Here is an 18,492-nt window from a genome sequence, read left to right as displayed (position 1 = left end):
ACTTCAATAACAGGCAGTACCTACTACACCTCACTTAAAACTGTTCTTCACCCACAATCACACCTATCCTATTGTTCCTATTGTTCCTGAACACATACATGGTTTATATAACAACAACCCACCTCCCAATCCAAGGGTCATTTCCAAAAGCAAAAGAAGATTCCTTCTCTATATAGTAATGGTTCTCTAGGCTGGGATCTTTGAGAGAAGAGTCTTAGGTTATTGTTTAAACAACTTTTATTTCCTGCCTCTGACATTCCCCAGGGTTACAGAACAGGGGACATCTGAGCCTCATGGTCCATGAATGAAGCAGACACTGCAATAACAACTGAGTCATTACAGGGGAGGAATCTGGAAGTACTGGGGTGATGCACCCAGCTGCAGATGGCAAAGCTACTAAAATTCAGTCAAGTTACCTTTGGGATGAAAACTGGAGAGGCAAGAAAACCATACAGTTGGTGTCATAGATCTGTCCCATCCCATTTATCCCCTCCCCCTTCAGTCTCCATAAAGTCCATTCTATCCCCCAGACTGATCCTAGTGTCCAGCTAGCTCATTGCTGAAAGAGAGGGAGGGAAAAGATGTCTGAGGTCTCTTCATTTTCTTTGTCTCTGTCCCTAAGGCAACAGGAAGCTGAAGCTGCTGCAGCCGGCCTGGCAGTGATGGCAAGCCCATTGGCTCTGCAGAGTGAGCAGTCCCTGGAGCAGCTGCCAGTTAGACGGCCCAGAGTTTTGATAGACCTCATTGCTTCGATTCAATGCCAAGTGTTGGACGTGTTGGATTCAGTTCCCAGAGGGCTGGAGCATGGTGTCAGGGCTGTTTGAAGACAAGAAAGCAGAGGCAGTTTAGTGCAGTTGGAGGTGCAGGGTGGGTATGGAGGGCAGCGGGAGGAGGGAGAAACTAGCCAGGAGGGAGTAAGGCGATGCTTCTCCTTCCAGAGCCTTCCAGACAAGGTCTCCTGACCTCTTATCTGGGCCTCAGGTGAGGTGAGCCCTGCAAGGGGAGGAGAGGACAAGAGCCGCGCCCAGGGATAAGCAGAGATGAGGAGGGCGCGAGCGAGCGAGGGAGCTGAGGCTGTGATTCTAGACCCGCTCAGCGCCCTGGGCGAGGGCAGGCAGTGCCTCTGGGGCGAGCTGGAGGCGGCCTTCGGGCGGGGGTCCGGTGGCAGTCTCAGCATCCGGGATGCCTCCCGGAGCCCATTCGTGCTCGGCGCAGGCCTGAGATGGTTCATCCTTGGCCTCGATGAGCTTTCGGGAGCGGGTGTAGGCCAGGATGAGGCCTCCAGCCAGGCAGGCATAGAAAATCATGATGAGCAGGATGTAGAGATAGGCGTCGTCGCCCTTGGCGCTGGTCACCTCGCGGCCCACGAAAGGATCAGGCACGACCCCCATGCCCATGCTCGGGCCAGGGCCGGCGCCCAGGCCGCTGGCGTTGCCCCGATGGTGCAGCTCCAGCAGCAGGCGGCTCAACAGGGTTCGCAGCCGTTGGCTCTCGCTGCAGTTCATGGCTGTCGGGGAGTGACACGGAGGCTCCAGGACGCTGCTGACCTTTCCCCCTGGACAAGGGGAAGCAAGCAAGCGGGCAGGGCGCAGCGACGGCGACAGCGGAGGCACCAAGCTCTGGGGCGGGCAAGCAGTGGCTAGGGGCGCGGGCTGCCGGGCCTCCTTATCCCCTCACCCCCCGCCCCTCCTCCCCGTCCCCACCACGCCCCCTCCGGCCCGAGGCTGCCTCTTCCCAGGCTCCGGCTGTCTCGCTGCTTGGGGAAAGGGGACAGCTGGTGGGGGAGGAGAAGGGGAACAAGGGAGGGGGCGAGCCCAGAGGAGAGGCGGAGAGGGAGGGGGCGGGAGCTCGGAATGCGGGAGGCCCCAGGCAGCCGAGGCTGGCAGGGCAGCTTGCTGGGGCCAAGCCTGGACCCAAGGCTGCGGAAGAGAATTCCTTCCAAGTTCTGGCCACCTGCCCTGCAGTCCCGGCTTTGGCCCAGATACAGCGGCTGGGCCCCCCAAGGCAAGACCTGCCCCTGTGCGCTCAAGCAAGACCTCAGATGCCTTCCGGCACCTTTCCTGTAACATGGCAGCAGTGACCCCTTATCCGTATCTCATGGCAGTTGCTCCCATGTTAGGTCCTTGGCCTATCTTTTTCGTCCTCATACAATTTTTCCATCCCCATACTACTGTGCAAGGAGAGCCGCTCAAGCCAGATTTGGTGATGAAGTATTCAGGTACTTGCTTAAATGACCAATGCAGAGTGGGGCTCTCAGGTTGTCCAAATGGTTGCTGGATGATGTACCAAACTTCTAGGAAGTAGTATCTTGCTCTGATCTCCTGTCACACTTTTTGAGGGGCCTGCACATTTTACCATGTTAGGGTACCATCCATTGTGGGACCCTTTTTCCTTTAGGTAAATCATCTTCCCAGAAATGGAACCAAGTTCTTCCACTAAGAGGAGCAGGAACAGCCAGGAACCATAGCACATGCCTGTAATACCAGGGACTCAGGAGACTGAGGCAGGAGAATCACAAGTTTGAGGCCAATTTGGGCAACCTAAGGGAATCCTGCTTCAAATTTAATAAATAAATAAATAAATAAAAAGGGCTGAGGTATAGCTCAGCAGTAGAGCATCCTTGGATCCAATCTCCAGCACAGAAAAAAAAATATTTTAAGAGGATCCAGAACATTAAAAACACCCTTTGGCTATATTCTCTAGATGTTTCAAGGTCTGGATAGTGCCAGTTCTAGAATTTACACTCACCTCTCTCCCAGTTAGACTAGTAGCTATGTATCTCTCCGCTGCTTGGGGAAAGGGGACAGCTGGTCTAGGCCCTGATGGCTTCTGGGGAAGCCATATTTTCCCAGGGTGTTGTCTTCTTTAGGGAAAAGAATGTGGTCCAAAAAAAGGTTAGTTTAAACTATGGTAAACTGAAAACAGGCTGGGTTTCACAAAGGAAATGGGATGATTTATAGATAGTGAGGTCAAAAAAAATTGAGGTAGTATTGTTCAAGTCTGGTTGAATATAGTCACCAAATGAGAATAGAAGGAAAGAAAAGTACATGCCCTTATCACACTTTGAAAACCATGCTACCTGTCCAAGACCACTCAGTCCAGGGGCCATTCACACTGCAGGTGCCATGGATTTTCAAAAGGAAGGTTTCCGGATGCCTCTGCCCAAGCCATCTTCCATCCCACTACTGGCTCAGGGGCCAGTCTCCTGTGTATTAAGGTGAGGTTTGCACTAAAGGATCCAGTTTTGGGTCCTTACTTCATAGTCTACACAGGCCTCATGACCCTGACCAGTGCCTTTATGCTTTCACTTCAGAAGGGCTCAGGGGAGATTTGTTAAAGCGACTCAGCATAATGAATGTCAGAGGACAGACACCAGCTAGGGACTTTTCAAAGCAGTAAAAACAGTACCAATCTAGGTATACCACTATTGAGCTAAAAGACTCCTCTTATCTATTAAAAACATGCCCAGAAATATCTAGGGGTTTATTTAGTAGGGGGTTGGGGAGTGAATGGAGCAAATATCTCATTGTAACAAAGAATGATCATTTAAATTTGTATTGTACTTTTCAACAGCCTTATGTACAAGTAGGATTATTCTTGTTTTCAAAAGAGGAAACTGAAGCTCTGAGTGATTAAATAGCAGGATTAGAATTATAAAGTTTGATCTTGTTCTTCTCTGTCCTACCACGTTACTCCTGTCACATGGCTGGTATTCATGAGCTATCTCTGTTTCCTCATCTCTCCCTCCTCTGGAACCTTCTAGAGTCCAATGCTTTCTACCAAAACTGCTCTGTTATTTCACCTGCGACTTCCTAGGCAATTTCAAGGGTCTTTTCTCAGTTTGCCTCTTTAACCTTGACAATGAATTTGATACCATCAACCACCCACTCCTTCCTGTACATGTCCTACCCTTGGCTCTCATGGCATTGTATTCTCAAGTTTCTCTTCTTATCTGTCTGACCCATCATTCTCTGTCTTCTTTGCTGGCTCCTCTTTCCTTCTTCCTCCCATTAACTCTTAATCCTCAGCTCTGCTCTTTTAACATCCATTTCCTTGGAAAAGGTCCCTTACTGGTTTCACCTACTACCTGACATGTATTTAGTCAAATTTGAATCTCTTTCTCTGATTCTTTCTTGGTAGCATCTCTCAGATTTATCTGCTTCTTCCTTTCTAGTTTTATTGCCACATGCTTAATCCAAGCTCTCATTACCTCAGGTCAAATATGCAGACTGAGAGTCTCTTGGCAGATCTCCCTGCCTAAAACCCAATACACCATGCTGTGGCTAGAATAATTCGCCTCCAACACCACTTCCATAAATTCATCCCTATATTCATAACCCCAGAGCTACTCCTAATTGTTTCTTCAATGGATCCCCAAATCTTTGGTGGGCCTTAAATCCTCATCACCAATAGACCCCATCTTCTCTTCCTTCAAACTGGAAAAATGGCATATTCCTGGAGTTCATTTTTTTAAAATACTTTTTAGTTGTTGATGGACCTTTATTTTTTTATTTATTTGTATGTATGTATTTATTTATATGTGGTGCTGAGAATTGAACTCAGTGCCTCACATATGCTAGGCAAGCACTCTACCACTGAGCCACAACTCCAGCCCCTGGAGTTCATGTAGAGAGAGAATTAAAAAAAAAAAAAAAAAAAAAATATATATATATATATATATATATATATATATATATATATATATAGTTTTCAGCGGATACAACATCTTTGTCTGTATGTGGTGCTGAGGATCAAATCCAGGCCACACGCATGCCAGGCGAGCGCGCTACCGCTTGAGCCACATCCCCAGCCCCACCTGGAGTTCATTTTTAATACTCTGTGCCTTTTCCCAAATTCACTGTCTGGCTGGGGGTGGTGCCACACATCTGTAACCCCAGCACTTTGGGGGAGGCTGAGGCAGGAGGATTGCAAGTTTGAGACCAGTCCCAGCAACTTAGCAAGACCCTTGTCTCAAAATTTAAAAAAATAATAATAATAAGGTCTACGGATGTAGCTCAGTGCTAAAGTGCCCTTGGGTTCGGTACCAAAACAAACAAACAAAAACCAATTTCATTATTTCATTACCTGAAGGAAACCTTGCTGCAGGCCTCTGGTCTGTGCTCTCAGGTTCTTCACAAGGTGCCCCTCACAGCTCTTCCTCAACACACATTGCATCCAATGCAGAAATCTAGAAGAGCACCAAGAAAAAACTCTCCAATAGTGTGCATGCATGTCTCCCACATGCATGTGTGTGCACTTGCACACACACACTCACACACACACATATACACAGAGACTTGTTGCGTTGCTTATCTTTCTCACTTATGAATTTTTCCCACATCATGTGCGATTTTTCTGTAACAGCATTTCATTTTCCACACAGTATTTCAGACTATTAGATCTGCTACCATCTATTTAAATTAGCCCTTATTGTAAGATTTATGTTATTTCCAGGTTTTTCTCTATTAACAATATTGTTTTAATGAACACAGACATGATTACTTCTAATTCCATGAAAATAAACATTTCCATAGAGAAAAGAAATTGCTAATTTACAGAAGCCTGGCATGGGGTGTGGTACCTAAGAGGGTGGAAACAGAAATGGGGAAATGTAAAACTGAAACAGGCCCATCCCTTAGGAAAAACAACAGGTATGTAAGAGGTTTCTGGCTTTCTTTTTACACCAGAGGCTTCTGGGCATCCCTTCAAATCCCAGTCCCAGGCCAGGCCTGAATGGTTGAGATGCCATACTTAATGAAACCATGAATTCATTGCACAAATAATGTTTCTTATTCTTCCCCACCCTTCCACCCTGCTTTAACACCTGCCTCATACCTGTCAAATTATCATTGCTCAGGATTCATTCATCACTGAATGGTCATCAAATGTATTGACAAAGGGAATTAATTTATATTCATTTATTTAAATTTTTAAAAAAGTCTTGGAAAGGGTTCTGATGCATGCCAAGGTTGTTTGAAAAGTACAATTGAGGCGCCATGGACTAGGAAACGCTTTCACCATTCCTGGAGACTGTGAGTGCTTCCTGCCAATAGTGCAGCTCCATGGAAGTTGGTTGAATTGAACCAAGTTGAGTTTGGCCAGTTGCCAAAGGACAGGCACAGATGGTAAGCACTGTTGGAGTCCAGGAGACTGGCAAAGCCACAGTGGGCTCTGAAGAAGGGGAGGAAAGTTTTCATGAAGTACCAAATGCAGATTGAGAGCAAATCATTTATTCATTTGACATGTAGGAATTGCATTCTACTTTGTGCAAGGCTCTGTGCTGGGTCTTAGAGACACATCCGTGAGCAAGTCACATTGGTGAACAGTCTGTGCCTTTATAACTCTCACAGCTACTTCTTTGTGAACTGGGGACAAGCAGGGAGTGCCAGGACATGGAGCCCATTGAGCAGTCGACAGGGAGACCAGCCAGAACTCTGGTTTGTGACTCTGGACCTAAGTTCTAAGCATTTGAGTCTAAAGCCTCTTCTGGAAAAAAAAAAAAAAAAGGAAGACCTTAGGTGGTCTGAGCTTACCATCCTCTGCAGTGCCATCTTGAGGGTGTGTCCTGCAACAAACCAATACAGCAGATACATTCTCAAATGATGGCTGAGAATAAATAGGACAGTTCCTAAGCCCAGCTGGCACTAATGAACATGCACAATATTGGGAAGTTACTGGGATTTGATAAAGAACATATCTGTGGGTGGGAATGGGCCTTAGAAGGGCTTCAACTGCCTATTTAGAGACTTCTCAGGGATCTAATGGTTTGTAATGGGACCACATTCTGGAGTATCAAATATGGTCCCTGATCTCATTTATCAAGTGCCAAATATATCATACACATTATGTTCAGTAACCTTACAATTAACCCTACGAGGTAATTGGCATGATATTAAAAATATTTAACAGCAGTATATCTTGAGCACTGACCAAGCATAATGGACTAATGAACAATTGGAATAGATGCTAGCTGTAAACATCCATTATGGTCTTACAGAGCCACAACATCATGAGGTGAAGAAGTAGGAGAGAGATGCATACTAAATTGCTTCCCCCTTCCCAGAGGTGCAAACTGAGATCTTTGGTCTACAGAGAAGTCCTGAGTCATTCAGAATCTCTCTTCTCCCTACTGATGCTTCCACCTTCTCCCAGTGCTCATTGAAGGTACATGAAAACCTCCTTGCCTGCCAATCCCCCTAAAGCAATGGTATGTATTGCACCTAGCATGCTCATCAGATGGCCCCTACTGCCCTTTGAAGGGCAGTTGTTGTATTCACCTTGCCTACCACAGTGCCTGATGCACAATAAGTGCTCAGGAAATATTTGCATAGGTCTGGGTTATGCCTTCTTCCAAGAAGCTTTCCAAGTTTGAAAAGGAGTTGCTCTATGGAGTGTGTGAAACTTGGTGGTTACATGGTTTTTCAGGCAAATGTATTATATAAATTTTTAGGGCCTAGGTTGTAGCTCAGTGGTAGAGTGCTTGCCTCACACTGAGTTCAAGAAACAGCACCACATAAAAATAAATGAATAAAATAAAGGTATTAAAAATTTCAAAGAATTTTATATGCATATCTTGTTACCACCTAATTTCCTCCACTGATATACAGGCCTTATTCATTCCTTCCCCAGCCATCCTTCCTTCCATCCATCTACCCATTATCTGATGTTGATACAGTTCACTCCCTAGCCCTTTCCTCATTTCTGTGATTAAGTAGAGCTTTATATGTGCTTATTATTCTTTTTTCCTTTTGAACCAAAATATATATACAATGAAATACATAAACACTGATTGTACATTTTCTGAGTTTTGACAAATGTTACCCTTACTAAATACAGACTCCTACCATCACTCAAGAAATTTCTCCTTGTCCCTTCCTGGGGAATCCCCTCCTTCCATCCCCAGAGGCAATCACTGTTTCAATTTTTCTGATATTGATTAGTTTTGACTGTCATAGAACTTCATAATAAATGGGATCATATAATATTAACTTCTTTAAATTAGATTTATTTTTATTAACACCTATTAATTGTACATATTAATTAGATTCACTGTGATATTTCCATATATACATATAGTGTGTACTGATCGTATCATCCATCCTTCCTCCACCCTCTCCTTCCCCCAGCACCATGCAAGTCCCTAGTAATTCCTCTTCTACTGTCAGATTGACCCTTTTTTAGTTTCCACATATGAGAGAGAACATGTGATACTCATCTTTCTGTGTCTGGATTATTTCAGTTAATATGATGTCCTTCATTTCATTGATTTTCCTGCAAATGACAGGATTTCATTCTTCATTAGGGATGAATGATCCTCCATTGTATATAAATACCATATTTTCTTTATCCATTCATCTTTTGTCAGGCACCTATGCTGATTCTATAGCTTGACTATTGTGAATAATGCTGCAATAAACATGAATTTGCAGATATCTTTTTGTATACTGACTACCTTTTCTTTGGGTATATACCCAGGAGTGAGAGATGGAACACATATTTCTATTTTTAGTTTTTTTTAAGGAACCTCTGTACTATTTTTCATAGTGTCTATACTAATTTAAATTCTCACCAACAGTGTATAGGAGTTCCATTTACTTACTTATTTATTTATCTCTCTATCCATCTATTTATTTTTATTGTTTAATTTTTAATTTTTTTCACATCTTCATACATATATTTTTGTATTATGATGAGGGTCTCCTTTCACCAGCTATTTCCCTTCTCCCTCCCTTTCCCTCCCACCCCTATTCCCTATTTAGAGGTAATCTTCCTCCCTTGCTCTCCCTCCCAACCTCATTTTGAGTCACCCCCCTTATATCAGAGAAGACATTCGGCATTTGTTTTTTGGGATTGGCTAACTTCACTTAGCATAATCTTCTCTAATGCCATCCATTTCCCTGAAAATGCCATGATCTTATTCTTTTTTATTGCTGAGTAATATTCCATTGTGTATAAATGCCACATTTTTTTTATCCATTCATTCACTGAAGGACATCTAAGTTGGCTCCACAGTTTAGCTATTGTGAATTGTGCTGCTATAAACATTGATGTGGCTGTGTCCCTGTAATATGCTGTTTTTAGGTCCTGTGAGTATAGTCCGAGAAGAGGAATACTGGATCAAATGGTGGTTCCATTCCCAGTTTTCCAAGGAATCTCCATATTGCTTTATATATTGGCTGCACCAATTTGCAGTCCCACCAGCAGTGTATGGAGTGTAACTTTTTCCCCACATCCTCGCCAGCCCTTGTTGTTGTTTGTCTTCATAATGGCTACCACTCTTACTGGAGTGAGATGGTATCTTAAAGTAATTTTAATTTGCATTTCTCTAATTGCTAGGGATGATGAGCATTTTTTCGTATATTTGTTGATTGATTGTATGTCCTCTTCTCAGAAGTGTCTGTTCAGGTCCTTGGCCCATTGTTGATTGGATTATTTGTTTTTATGGTGCTTATTTTGTTCAGCTCTTTATATACCCTAGAGATTAGAGCTCCATCTGATATGTGAGTGGTAAAAATTTGTTCCCAGGATGTAGGCTCCCTATTCACCTCACATATTATTTCTTTTGCAGAGAAAAAACTATTCATGTATTGATTTTTGGTTTTAATTCTTCTGCTATAGGCATCTTATTAAGGAAGTTGGAGCCAAGCCCCATGTAATGGATATTAGGGCCTACTTTTTCTTCTATTAGATGCAGAGTCTCTGATTTAATTCCTAGGTCCTTGATCCATTTTGAGTTAACTTTTGTGAATGGTGAGAGAGATTCAATTTCATTTTGTTGCATATGGATTTCCAGTTTCCCCAGCACCATTTGTTGAAGATGCTATCCCTTCTCCAGTGCATGGTTTTGGCACCTTTGTCTAATAATTTGTAATTTTGTGGGTTAGTCTCTGTGTCCTCTATTCTGTACCATTGGTCTACCAGCCTGTTTTGGTGCCAGTACCATGCTGCTTTTGTTGCTATTGCTCTGTAGTATAGTTTGAGGTCTGGTATAGTGATGCCACCTGCTTCACTCTTCTGCTAAAGGATTTCTTTAGCTATTCTGGGTTTCTTATTTTTCCAGATGAATTTCATGATTGCCTTTTCTATTTCTATGAGGAATGTCATTGGGAGGAGATCCATTTTCAAAGAAGACTGCTTTTACTTGGCCTTATATTTTTGAGGATCATCCATGTTGCTGTATCAGTAACTTTTTTTTATTACTGAGTAGTACTCCATTATGTCACTAGATCACAGTTTATCTATTCATTCTTCTACTGGTGCACACTTGGGGTGCTTCTAGTTTCTAGCTATTAAAAAGAAAGCTACTGTGAATGCTTATACAAATCATTTTGTAGACATATTTTACTTGTTCTTAAGTTAATACCTGGAATGGAAATTCTAGATTGTTGGAAAGATGTACTTTAGTTTTACAAGAAGCTGCCACACCTTTTTCCAAAGTAGTTGTCTTTTACACTGCCACAAATAATGTATGAGGATTCCAATTGTTTGTGGTTACTTTTGCGGGCCTCTGCTTCAATCACATATTAATGTTGTCTTGTATCCCTTGAATGCATTTACCCTTATATTTATAGAAGGGCAAAGCCAAACTGTGCTTTATTACTTAATTTCCCACAGATTTGATAACTACTAAATATTCATCCAAACTCTAAAAAGTTGCTAAAATATGAGTGCTAGCTCTATATTATAATTGCTTTTACTGAAAGTTTATATATGACAGGCACCTGTGTTAAGCACTTTTCATTCATTATCTCAATCCTTAATGACAATTCTGGGAAATAGGTACAGTACTGTTCCCATTATATGGGTGAAGAAACAGGCCCAGAGAGGTTAAGAAATTTGGCCAAAGTCACATAGATCATAGATGGCCAATCTCAGAGTTGAACCAGAGTCTATAATCTTTATTTCCATGGCATTATAATTATAATGCTCTTTTTATAGAGAGTAGCTGGGGGGAAAGTTCCCAATAGATGTTTAATTTAATCTTTCATTTTACAATTGAGGATGCTGAAGTCCTCCATTAGTTAATGGCAGAATCCAAATCTCCTGCCTCCCTCCCATTCAGGAAACCTCCCATTCTGGTGCATGTCCGCCTTCAATGCTTTCGGCAATTCCGATTTTATTTCTAGCTTTTTAGTTGTGAAAAGGATCTGACAAGCACTTGAAGTTCTTTGAAAGAAGTGCATGAATGTAAAAGGGTAAAGTAAGGTCAATCTTCCCTTTTGGGTCAAGACATAAGGTCATAAATGAATTTGTCGAACTTGTGTCAATTCCTGTATGAACATTATCTTGAAATGTTTCTCCCACTCAGTCTTCTCTGAAAACAAGGGCAGAAAACATCATGGAGTATTCTGTAGGAAAGGAAAAGTCCCCTAAGGCACCTCTCTCTTGGATTGCCACAGCACCATCTGGTGGAAGACTGGGGTATTTTTTTTTCTGTTCATTTGAGAATGTTCTACAACTCTAATGTTTATTGTTCCTGGGTTAGGTGCTGGGGCTCTACATAAAACTTGGTGACTTGCTGGGATAGAGCTAACACTCTCAAGGGGTTAAGGGAAAGGGAGACATCAGGCCAGATCATTACAGCAAGGTGTGGTGGAAGTGCTGTTAGAGGTCAATAGCAGAGCACAGTGCTGAAGAATAATAGCAGCTCCAGCCTCAAACAAACCTTCCTTTCTGCCTTGTCCATCTACCAGCATGTTACCCTGAGCAAATCACTCAACTGCTCTGTGTTTCACTTTCCTTATCTGAAAAATGGAAATAATACTAGCAGTGCTTACCACAGGATTTTGTGGCAAGGATTGAATAAGGTTCTGCTTCTGAAATACTTAGCATAGCACCTGGAACATATTAAATGCTCAATAATGGAGGCGTTGGTTCTTATTTCATTATTAACAATAAGCATATGGCGCCGTAGAACCAGAGAAGCATTTAATGGTCTCAGAGAACTCAGAGTAGACTACCCTGAAGATGTGCCAATTGAGATGAATATGGAACAGGGAGTAATCATTCAGTCCTTTTGCCATGTGGAAAGCAAGACATGTAACATTAGGGGGTGAACTCCCTTCACTCCACATCAGGACAGATGGCATAGCATCCTTGACCTTGGGTATGCCAGGAGTTTTCATGAGGGCTTCTGAGCTGGAATGATATGGGATCATTGAAGAATTATTGCAATCAGGCCCCAGACCATCAGAAAAATTGTTCCCATGGTGTTAGGCAGAGCCTGACTTGAAATTAGGTGCTCACAGAAAAATCAAGACCATTTGTATCAACTTCCATCTGTTTGTTTGAATTTTGATTTTGTTCTTGTGCAGTAATGCTACAGTGGCTCATTATTCATCCAATGTTCTGTTACATAGGCATGATGGGGCCTGATAATTGCCCACTGCTTCAACACACCAACAACTCTGAACCCTCAGCTGCTCTGCAAACAGCCTGGCACTTACCAGTCAATATCACAGTCTATTCCTATTATTCAACTCCTCAGCACACTTTCAACATTTCCTTATCTAAATTTTACTTGTCCTAGACTGTAAAGCCTAGACTTCCCCATTCATTCAGCCACTCATTCATTAGATGTTAGGGACAGTGAAGGAGACTGGAGATGTAAGAATGAATGATATAGTGTCTACCTTCACAAAGCTGAGGAAAGTCTGCTTGGGACTACAGACAGGAAAACCAATCATTCGGACCATGTATTATCAATGCTCTCCAAGAAGATAGGTGCATCTAGAATAGTGTTTTCCAACTGTCACACACATAGATAACATATATTGATGCACTGGGATAAGAAGGCAACCTGCCAGGGACCTCTGGCCACTCCAAGAGATGAAAGCATCAATATCTCGTGCACACACAGAATCTCTTGGAGGTCTCTGTTCTGAACCTCAAGCTATGACCCATGAGTTTCCTCTTGCTGTCATAACACTTAGTCCTTGAAGGCTGATGGGACACTGAGGTGATATTGCTGGGGATGGATGCACACTCATTACTAGCTGGAATTTGGTGAGTAACTGTGGCCTCTTCAGCATTAGGCTCAGACTAGAGGCTTTCAAGAAAGCATTCCCAGACAACTAAAACCTAAAGGGTTCTCTGTCTTTTCCAAATTCCTACATATGTAGAGTCATTACCTCAAAGTTCAGCTTCTAATTCATCCCCATGACCTTCTTTGGTGTCCCCATAGCATCTGACAGGACTAAACAAGAGACAGCCCAGAAGCACTTCTTAAATGTCATGTTTTAAGACAAAGCAAATCTAATAGTACTGGAACTTAACCAGGCTTTGAAACAGAAGTGGCTTTGTTATCTAAGAAAAGGTCAGCACCTGTCCTGTCTTTACAAACTTTTAAGAAAGTTCCCAGGTGTTAAGAGAGAAGAAAATCAATAGCTCAAGCTAACATATTTTTACAGCCTTACTTCTGGATCCTAAATCCCTGCAGTTTCAGGTCAGTTTTGGAGCTTTTCTTCTCTGAGCAAACCTAAAGGTCAATTAAGATAGTCCACAACCCTAGAAGATGGGAGTCAAGAAAGCTATTTTTTATACCATAAGCAAAAGGGAAGAGTACATAAACAGAGATTCCGTCGTGGGTGGGGGAATGCCTCTTGCAAAGAAAAAAAGACCTCTGCTGTTCTGTATCCTTCACTTGGATTCCCTGAAAAGATTAATTCTGAATGAGAAATGATGCCACCTAGAGGAAGACTGGGGATCATGTTTTACAGATTTTTTTTTCCTAGAGTTATTTCATCCTTCAAACAGTTACTGTCTGAACAGGAAAGCTTCTGATTTCTTTATTTGTTCCTTACCTGCTCTCGGGGAGCCACATTGCTATTTTCCTATGTGGATGTGTGCAATTTACCATCCCAAACTGATTGTAGAGCCCTATCCTAAGGAACCCTGCAGACACAGCTAAGAAGAGAAAGACATTTTTAAGAAGAGCTATTAGATATGAGGAAGAAAATTGACAGATTTCTTAAACCCCAAGGCAAAAATACAAATTGGGATAAGTTGGTGTTCGGCATTCCCAAGTGTCTCATCCTTTACTAGAGCCCATTTCCAATTCTTGATACCCTTAGGAGTATCTTCGAAGAAATGCCCTGGTTCTATATCTCATCCTTTCAGAATCTCTTCTTTTTAGTGTCAAAAGAAATAGGTAGCTTGAAACAGCTAGCTAGTGGAAGAAAAAAATGAACCCTACACAAACAGGGGAGGGTTGGGGAGTCAACAATTAATCAACAGACTCTGCCTCTGGCAACCTGTGAAGACCATACCCTCTTCTATGAATTATTGTGTGGTTTAATCCTAAAGATAAGTGCTACTAAAGAAAATTTAAAGATCTAGCAGGAAGGTCCCCATTGTCCAATGAGAGAGGATGGGGCATGGGCACTGTTTTTGTTATTATTAACATACCCACGTTATTCCCAAGTATGCGTAGGGTGAAGAGCCATGCAGAGGGATGATTGTCAAACTGAACGTAGAAGTGAAATAGGTGCCTTCTGTAGAGAGGGTAGGAAGCCTAATGACAATGAAATAATGCTTTCTTTTTTAAAATATTTTTTTCGTTGCAGTTGGACACAATACCTTTATTTTTGTGTGGTGCTGAGGATGGAACCCAGGGTCTCACACTTGCAAGGCAAATGCTCTATTGCTGAGCCACAACCCCAGCCCCTGAAATAATGCTCTCAACATGGAAAAGGAATTTTGAATTCTACCCCCAACCGAATTATCAATTAAGGCCTCAAAATTCCCTCTATTATAGGACATGTTCCATCAAAAAGAGGCAATAATCCAAGTAAGAAAAAGTCATAGGATATAAGAGACAGAAAATTCAACACATGCTAAAGGGCCTAATGCTGAAGAGGTCACAAGTTCATCTCAGGAAGATGGTGACAGTGTACCAGGGAAAAGAAGGCAAATGACCTGCACTGGAGTAAAACAGAAAGTTCTGGATTTATTCCAGGTGAAATTGTTAGAATTCTTGTTACCTGGAAGTACTGTTATTTGAAGTACCTGGAGATCAAAACCCATAGCTTGGTGCATGCTAGGCAAGCATTCTACCACTAAGCTGTACCTCTAGCCTTGGATATTTTGAGAAAAGCATTAAGATTATTGGTGGAGAGGAAGGTGTTAAATCGGTAATAAGTACATAGAAAATGAAGCATATTGAAGAAATAAAGAAATTATACAGGGTTAAAGTGCAGGAAAGGAAAATTAATCATTTTTTACTATACCTTGCAGCTTTGAATGATATAGTTATGATAATGTAAAGATGGACTGATCTTACTACATGTCTACACTTGGAGGATGAGAGGTGTGCCTGTATGTAGTGAGAGGTCAAGAAATAGTGACAACATTAAGAAGCAGGGTACAATCGTGTTATTTAGATAAACATTGTCAATACCAAAATAGCCAACCAAGAATTGAAAGTGGTTGACTCTGGGACAGGGGAAATGGAAAAAAGAAGACTGGAGACAGCTGTCTTTCATAGGCAGCAAAATAGCTGACTTTAAATCTGTGCTTTGTATATTGTGCCTTGTAATCTCTCTACAGGTATGCAATCCAATATGAAAATTACAAATTCAGTTCCTTAATCACATTAGCCACATTTCAAATGTTCATCAGCCACATGTTTGTTCACTATTATTACAGACAGCACAGATATAGAACATTTTCAATTTCAAGGAAAGTTCAGGACAGCGGTATTTTACAGATCATTAAATCAATTTAGTGGGCCACAGCCAGCATTCAAGTAAATAAGAAATCCATGTGCATCTCATTAATGTTTTTCTTTTTATTCATGAAAATAGCATTGTAGGGGCTGGGGTTGTGGTTCAGTGGTAGAGCACTTGTCTAGCATATATGAGGCCTGGGTTTGATCCTCAGCACCACATAAAAAATAAATAAATTACAATGCTAATATATATATAAGCATTGTAAAATATTGTTTTGCATACACACAAGTGTGCACAGCATTGAGGATCACAATAAAAAACAAAATTTGGAAGAACTGCTTTAAAAACCTTAACCCTAGGGCTGGGGTTGTAGCCCAGTGGTAGAGCACTTGCCTAGCATGTGTGAGGCACTGGGTTCCATCCTCAGCACCACATATAAATAAATGAATAAAATAAACTCCATCAACAACTAAAAAAAATGTTAAAAAACAAAAACATGAACTCAGAAAGCCAAGGGTCAAATGTTTTCTCTCATGAGAAGGCTAGAGCAAACAAGAGGGAAAAAGTGGAGGATCCCATGAAAACAGAAGGCTGATCAATGGGATAGAAGAAGGGGGACGGAGAGGGGATAGGAAAGGGAAGAACAGTGGAATGAAACTGATAAATTATGCTATGTACATGCAGGAATATACCACAGCAAATTCTACACTTATGTATATCTATAAAGCACCAATTAAAAAAAATACATGTACACAAGGAAGAAAAGTAAAACAGAGGAAGAAGAAAAAAAATATGTATGCACAGCCCTGATTAAATTACAGTGACACTGGCAGTCAATTATTTAGGACTATACACAGGGAGATTTCCTGCTTGTACACCATTATTCTTTCTTTTACCAACAAAAGGCTTTGTTTAGAAAATAATTTCTTGCCGAGTACTGATATTCAATTATCTTAGTGAAAATGAAAAAAAAAAAAACAGATAGCCTGATTTCATCTGGTAAACTTTTCAATGCTATATTGACATTTTTTAGGGAGTATGTTGTGTGTACATGAAACTTAGTTTTTATTTTACTATTGACTTTTTCTGTCTCTTCCTCTACTTATTTATGCAATTATTGCTATACCAAGCAGCTATAAATTATGTATAATTATGTATTTTAATGCTGAAACACATTGGATCAATGATTGAGCAGACCTTTGAACTGACACCTGGTATGTTATATTTAAATATATCAATTCCTAGGGAAAAAAATAAATAACAAAAAAATAACAGTGACAGAGCCCAACATGGTGGAACATGCCTATAATCCCAGGGACTCAGGAGGCTGAGGCAGGAGGATCCCAAGTTCAAAGCTAGCCTCACCAACTTAGTGAGGCCCTAAGCAACTCAGTGAGACCCTGTCTCAAAATAAAAAATAAAAGGTGCTAGGGATGTGATTCAGTGGTTAAGTACTCCTGGGTTCAATCCCTGGCACCTAAATAAATAAATACACAAATAAATAACAGTGAAAGACTCCTTGTACCTAGCAGAATCCTCACTTCTTCTGATAGCATCCTCCACAGCTTTACATCCCAATGGGAATCCTGGGACCTAGGGATCATTTTAAAAATAAATAAAACTACTTTGGGACAGCAGTATCACAATGCAAAAGCACAGTACAATAGATCTTAGGGGCTATCATATTTCCTATTTCTCCTGTCATTTGTCTTTCTTTTTTGGCAAAGGCCATTTTTAGTCCAATTGTTTTCCAATGGTATGAAGAAATTAAGATAAGAAGGCTGTTGTAAGATTGGCTCATGGTTATAAAGCTAGTGATACAATGAGCCTAGGTTTCCTGGAAAAGTAAAAAATCTTCAGGGTTAGGAAATTCTATAAGGTCTTTAGATTCTATGTACATGCAGGAATATACCACAATACTTTAGACAACCTGACTGATGGGTTCTGACTGGATACAATAATGAGTATGATAATAGCTAATTAAGCTATTGTTCTCAACACTTTACATGGATTATCTCATTTTAACTCTCACAATAACCCAATGAGAGATCCCATTATCAATCAATACCATTTTTCCAGATGGAGAAATGAGGCTCTGGCATGTTAATTAACTTGCCCAAAGTGACAAAACTAGTGAGTGGCAAAAGCAGGAAATACACTGAGGCAGTCTGGTTCCAGAGTTCTAAATACCATTTTATATATACTCCCATTTAACCCCCCAAATTAATATCTTCCTAAATAATAAACCAGCCTAAAAGTAATAGTTCTCATTTATTAGCACCTACCAATACCAATAATCCACGAAATGTGATTACAATTTGTTCTACAATATCATTGTTACAAAGGGATTCTAATCTATTTACTGTATTAAAGCAGGAGCTTTCAATTCAAATAGTCCATACTAATGGATAGGACTTATGAAAGCTGGGTTAACTGCTTCATGTAATTCCATAAACCAAGAGAATTTTAAAGATTACATGCCAGGGCTGGGGATGTGGCTCAAGAGGTAGCGCCCTCGCCTGGCATGCGTGTGGCCCGGGTTCGATCCTCAGCACCACATACAAACGAAGATGTTGTGTCCGCCGAGAACTAAGATAAATAAATAAATATTAAAATTCTCTCTCTCTCTCTCTCTGTCCCCCTCTCTCTCACTCTCTCTTTAAAAAAAAAAGATTACATGCCTAAAAGTTTGGGTCATTTTGAAACTTATAGATTTCATGTCAATGCATAAATAAGTACAAATAGGCTTGATAACATGGGTGGATTTATTTCACAAGATTCGAGTGCAAATTTAAAAATGACAAACAAAGCTTTTCATCAAGAA

General features: G+C 41.2%; 1 protein-coding gene across 1 annotated transcript; it reads right to left on the bottom strand.

Annotated features, from left to right (window-relative positions):
- Positions 1-296: 296 nt before the first annotated feature.
- On the bottom strand, positions 297-1,618 carry Kcne5 (potassium voltage-gated channel subfamily E regulatory subunit 5). Its single transcript, XM_026396797.2, has one exon. It carries the CDS (start codon positions 1,503-1,505, stop codon positions 1,083-1,085), a length of 423 nt encoding a protein of 140 aa, XP_026252582.1. The 5' UTR covers positions 1,506-1,618; the 3' UTR covers positions 297-1,082.
- Positions 1,619-18,492: the final 16,874 nt, after the last annotated feature.

Source organism: Urocitellus parryii, chromosome X (genome assembly GCF_045843805.1).
Source record: "Urocitellus parryii isolate mUroPar1 chromosome X, mUroPar1.hap1, whole genome shotgun sequence".
In the NCBI taxonomy this organism is placed as follows: Eukaryota; Metazoa; Chordata; class Mammalia; order Rodentia; family Sciuridae; genus Urocitellus; species Urocitellus parryii.
Note: the sequence above shows the minus strand (reverse complement) of the source record. Positions and strands in the feature narration are given on the sequence as shown.

Coding starts and splice junctions, on each gene's coding strand:
- Kcne5 (XM_026396797.2), bottom strand. CDS start 1,505: ATGAACTGCAGCGAGAGCCAACGGCTGCGAACCCTGTTGAGCCGCCTG.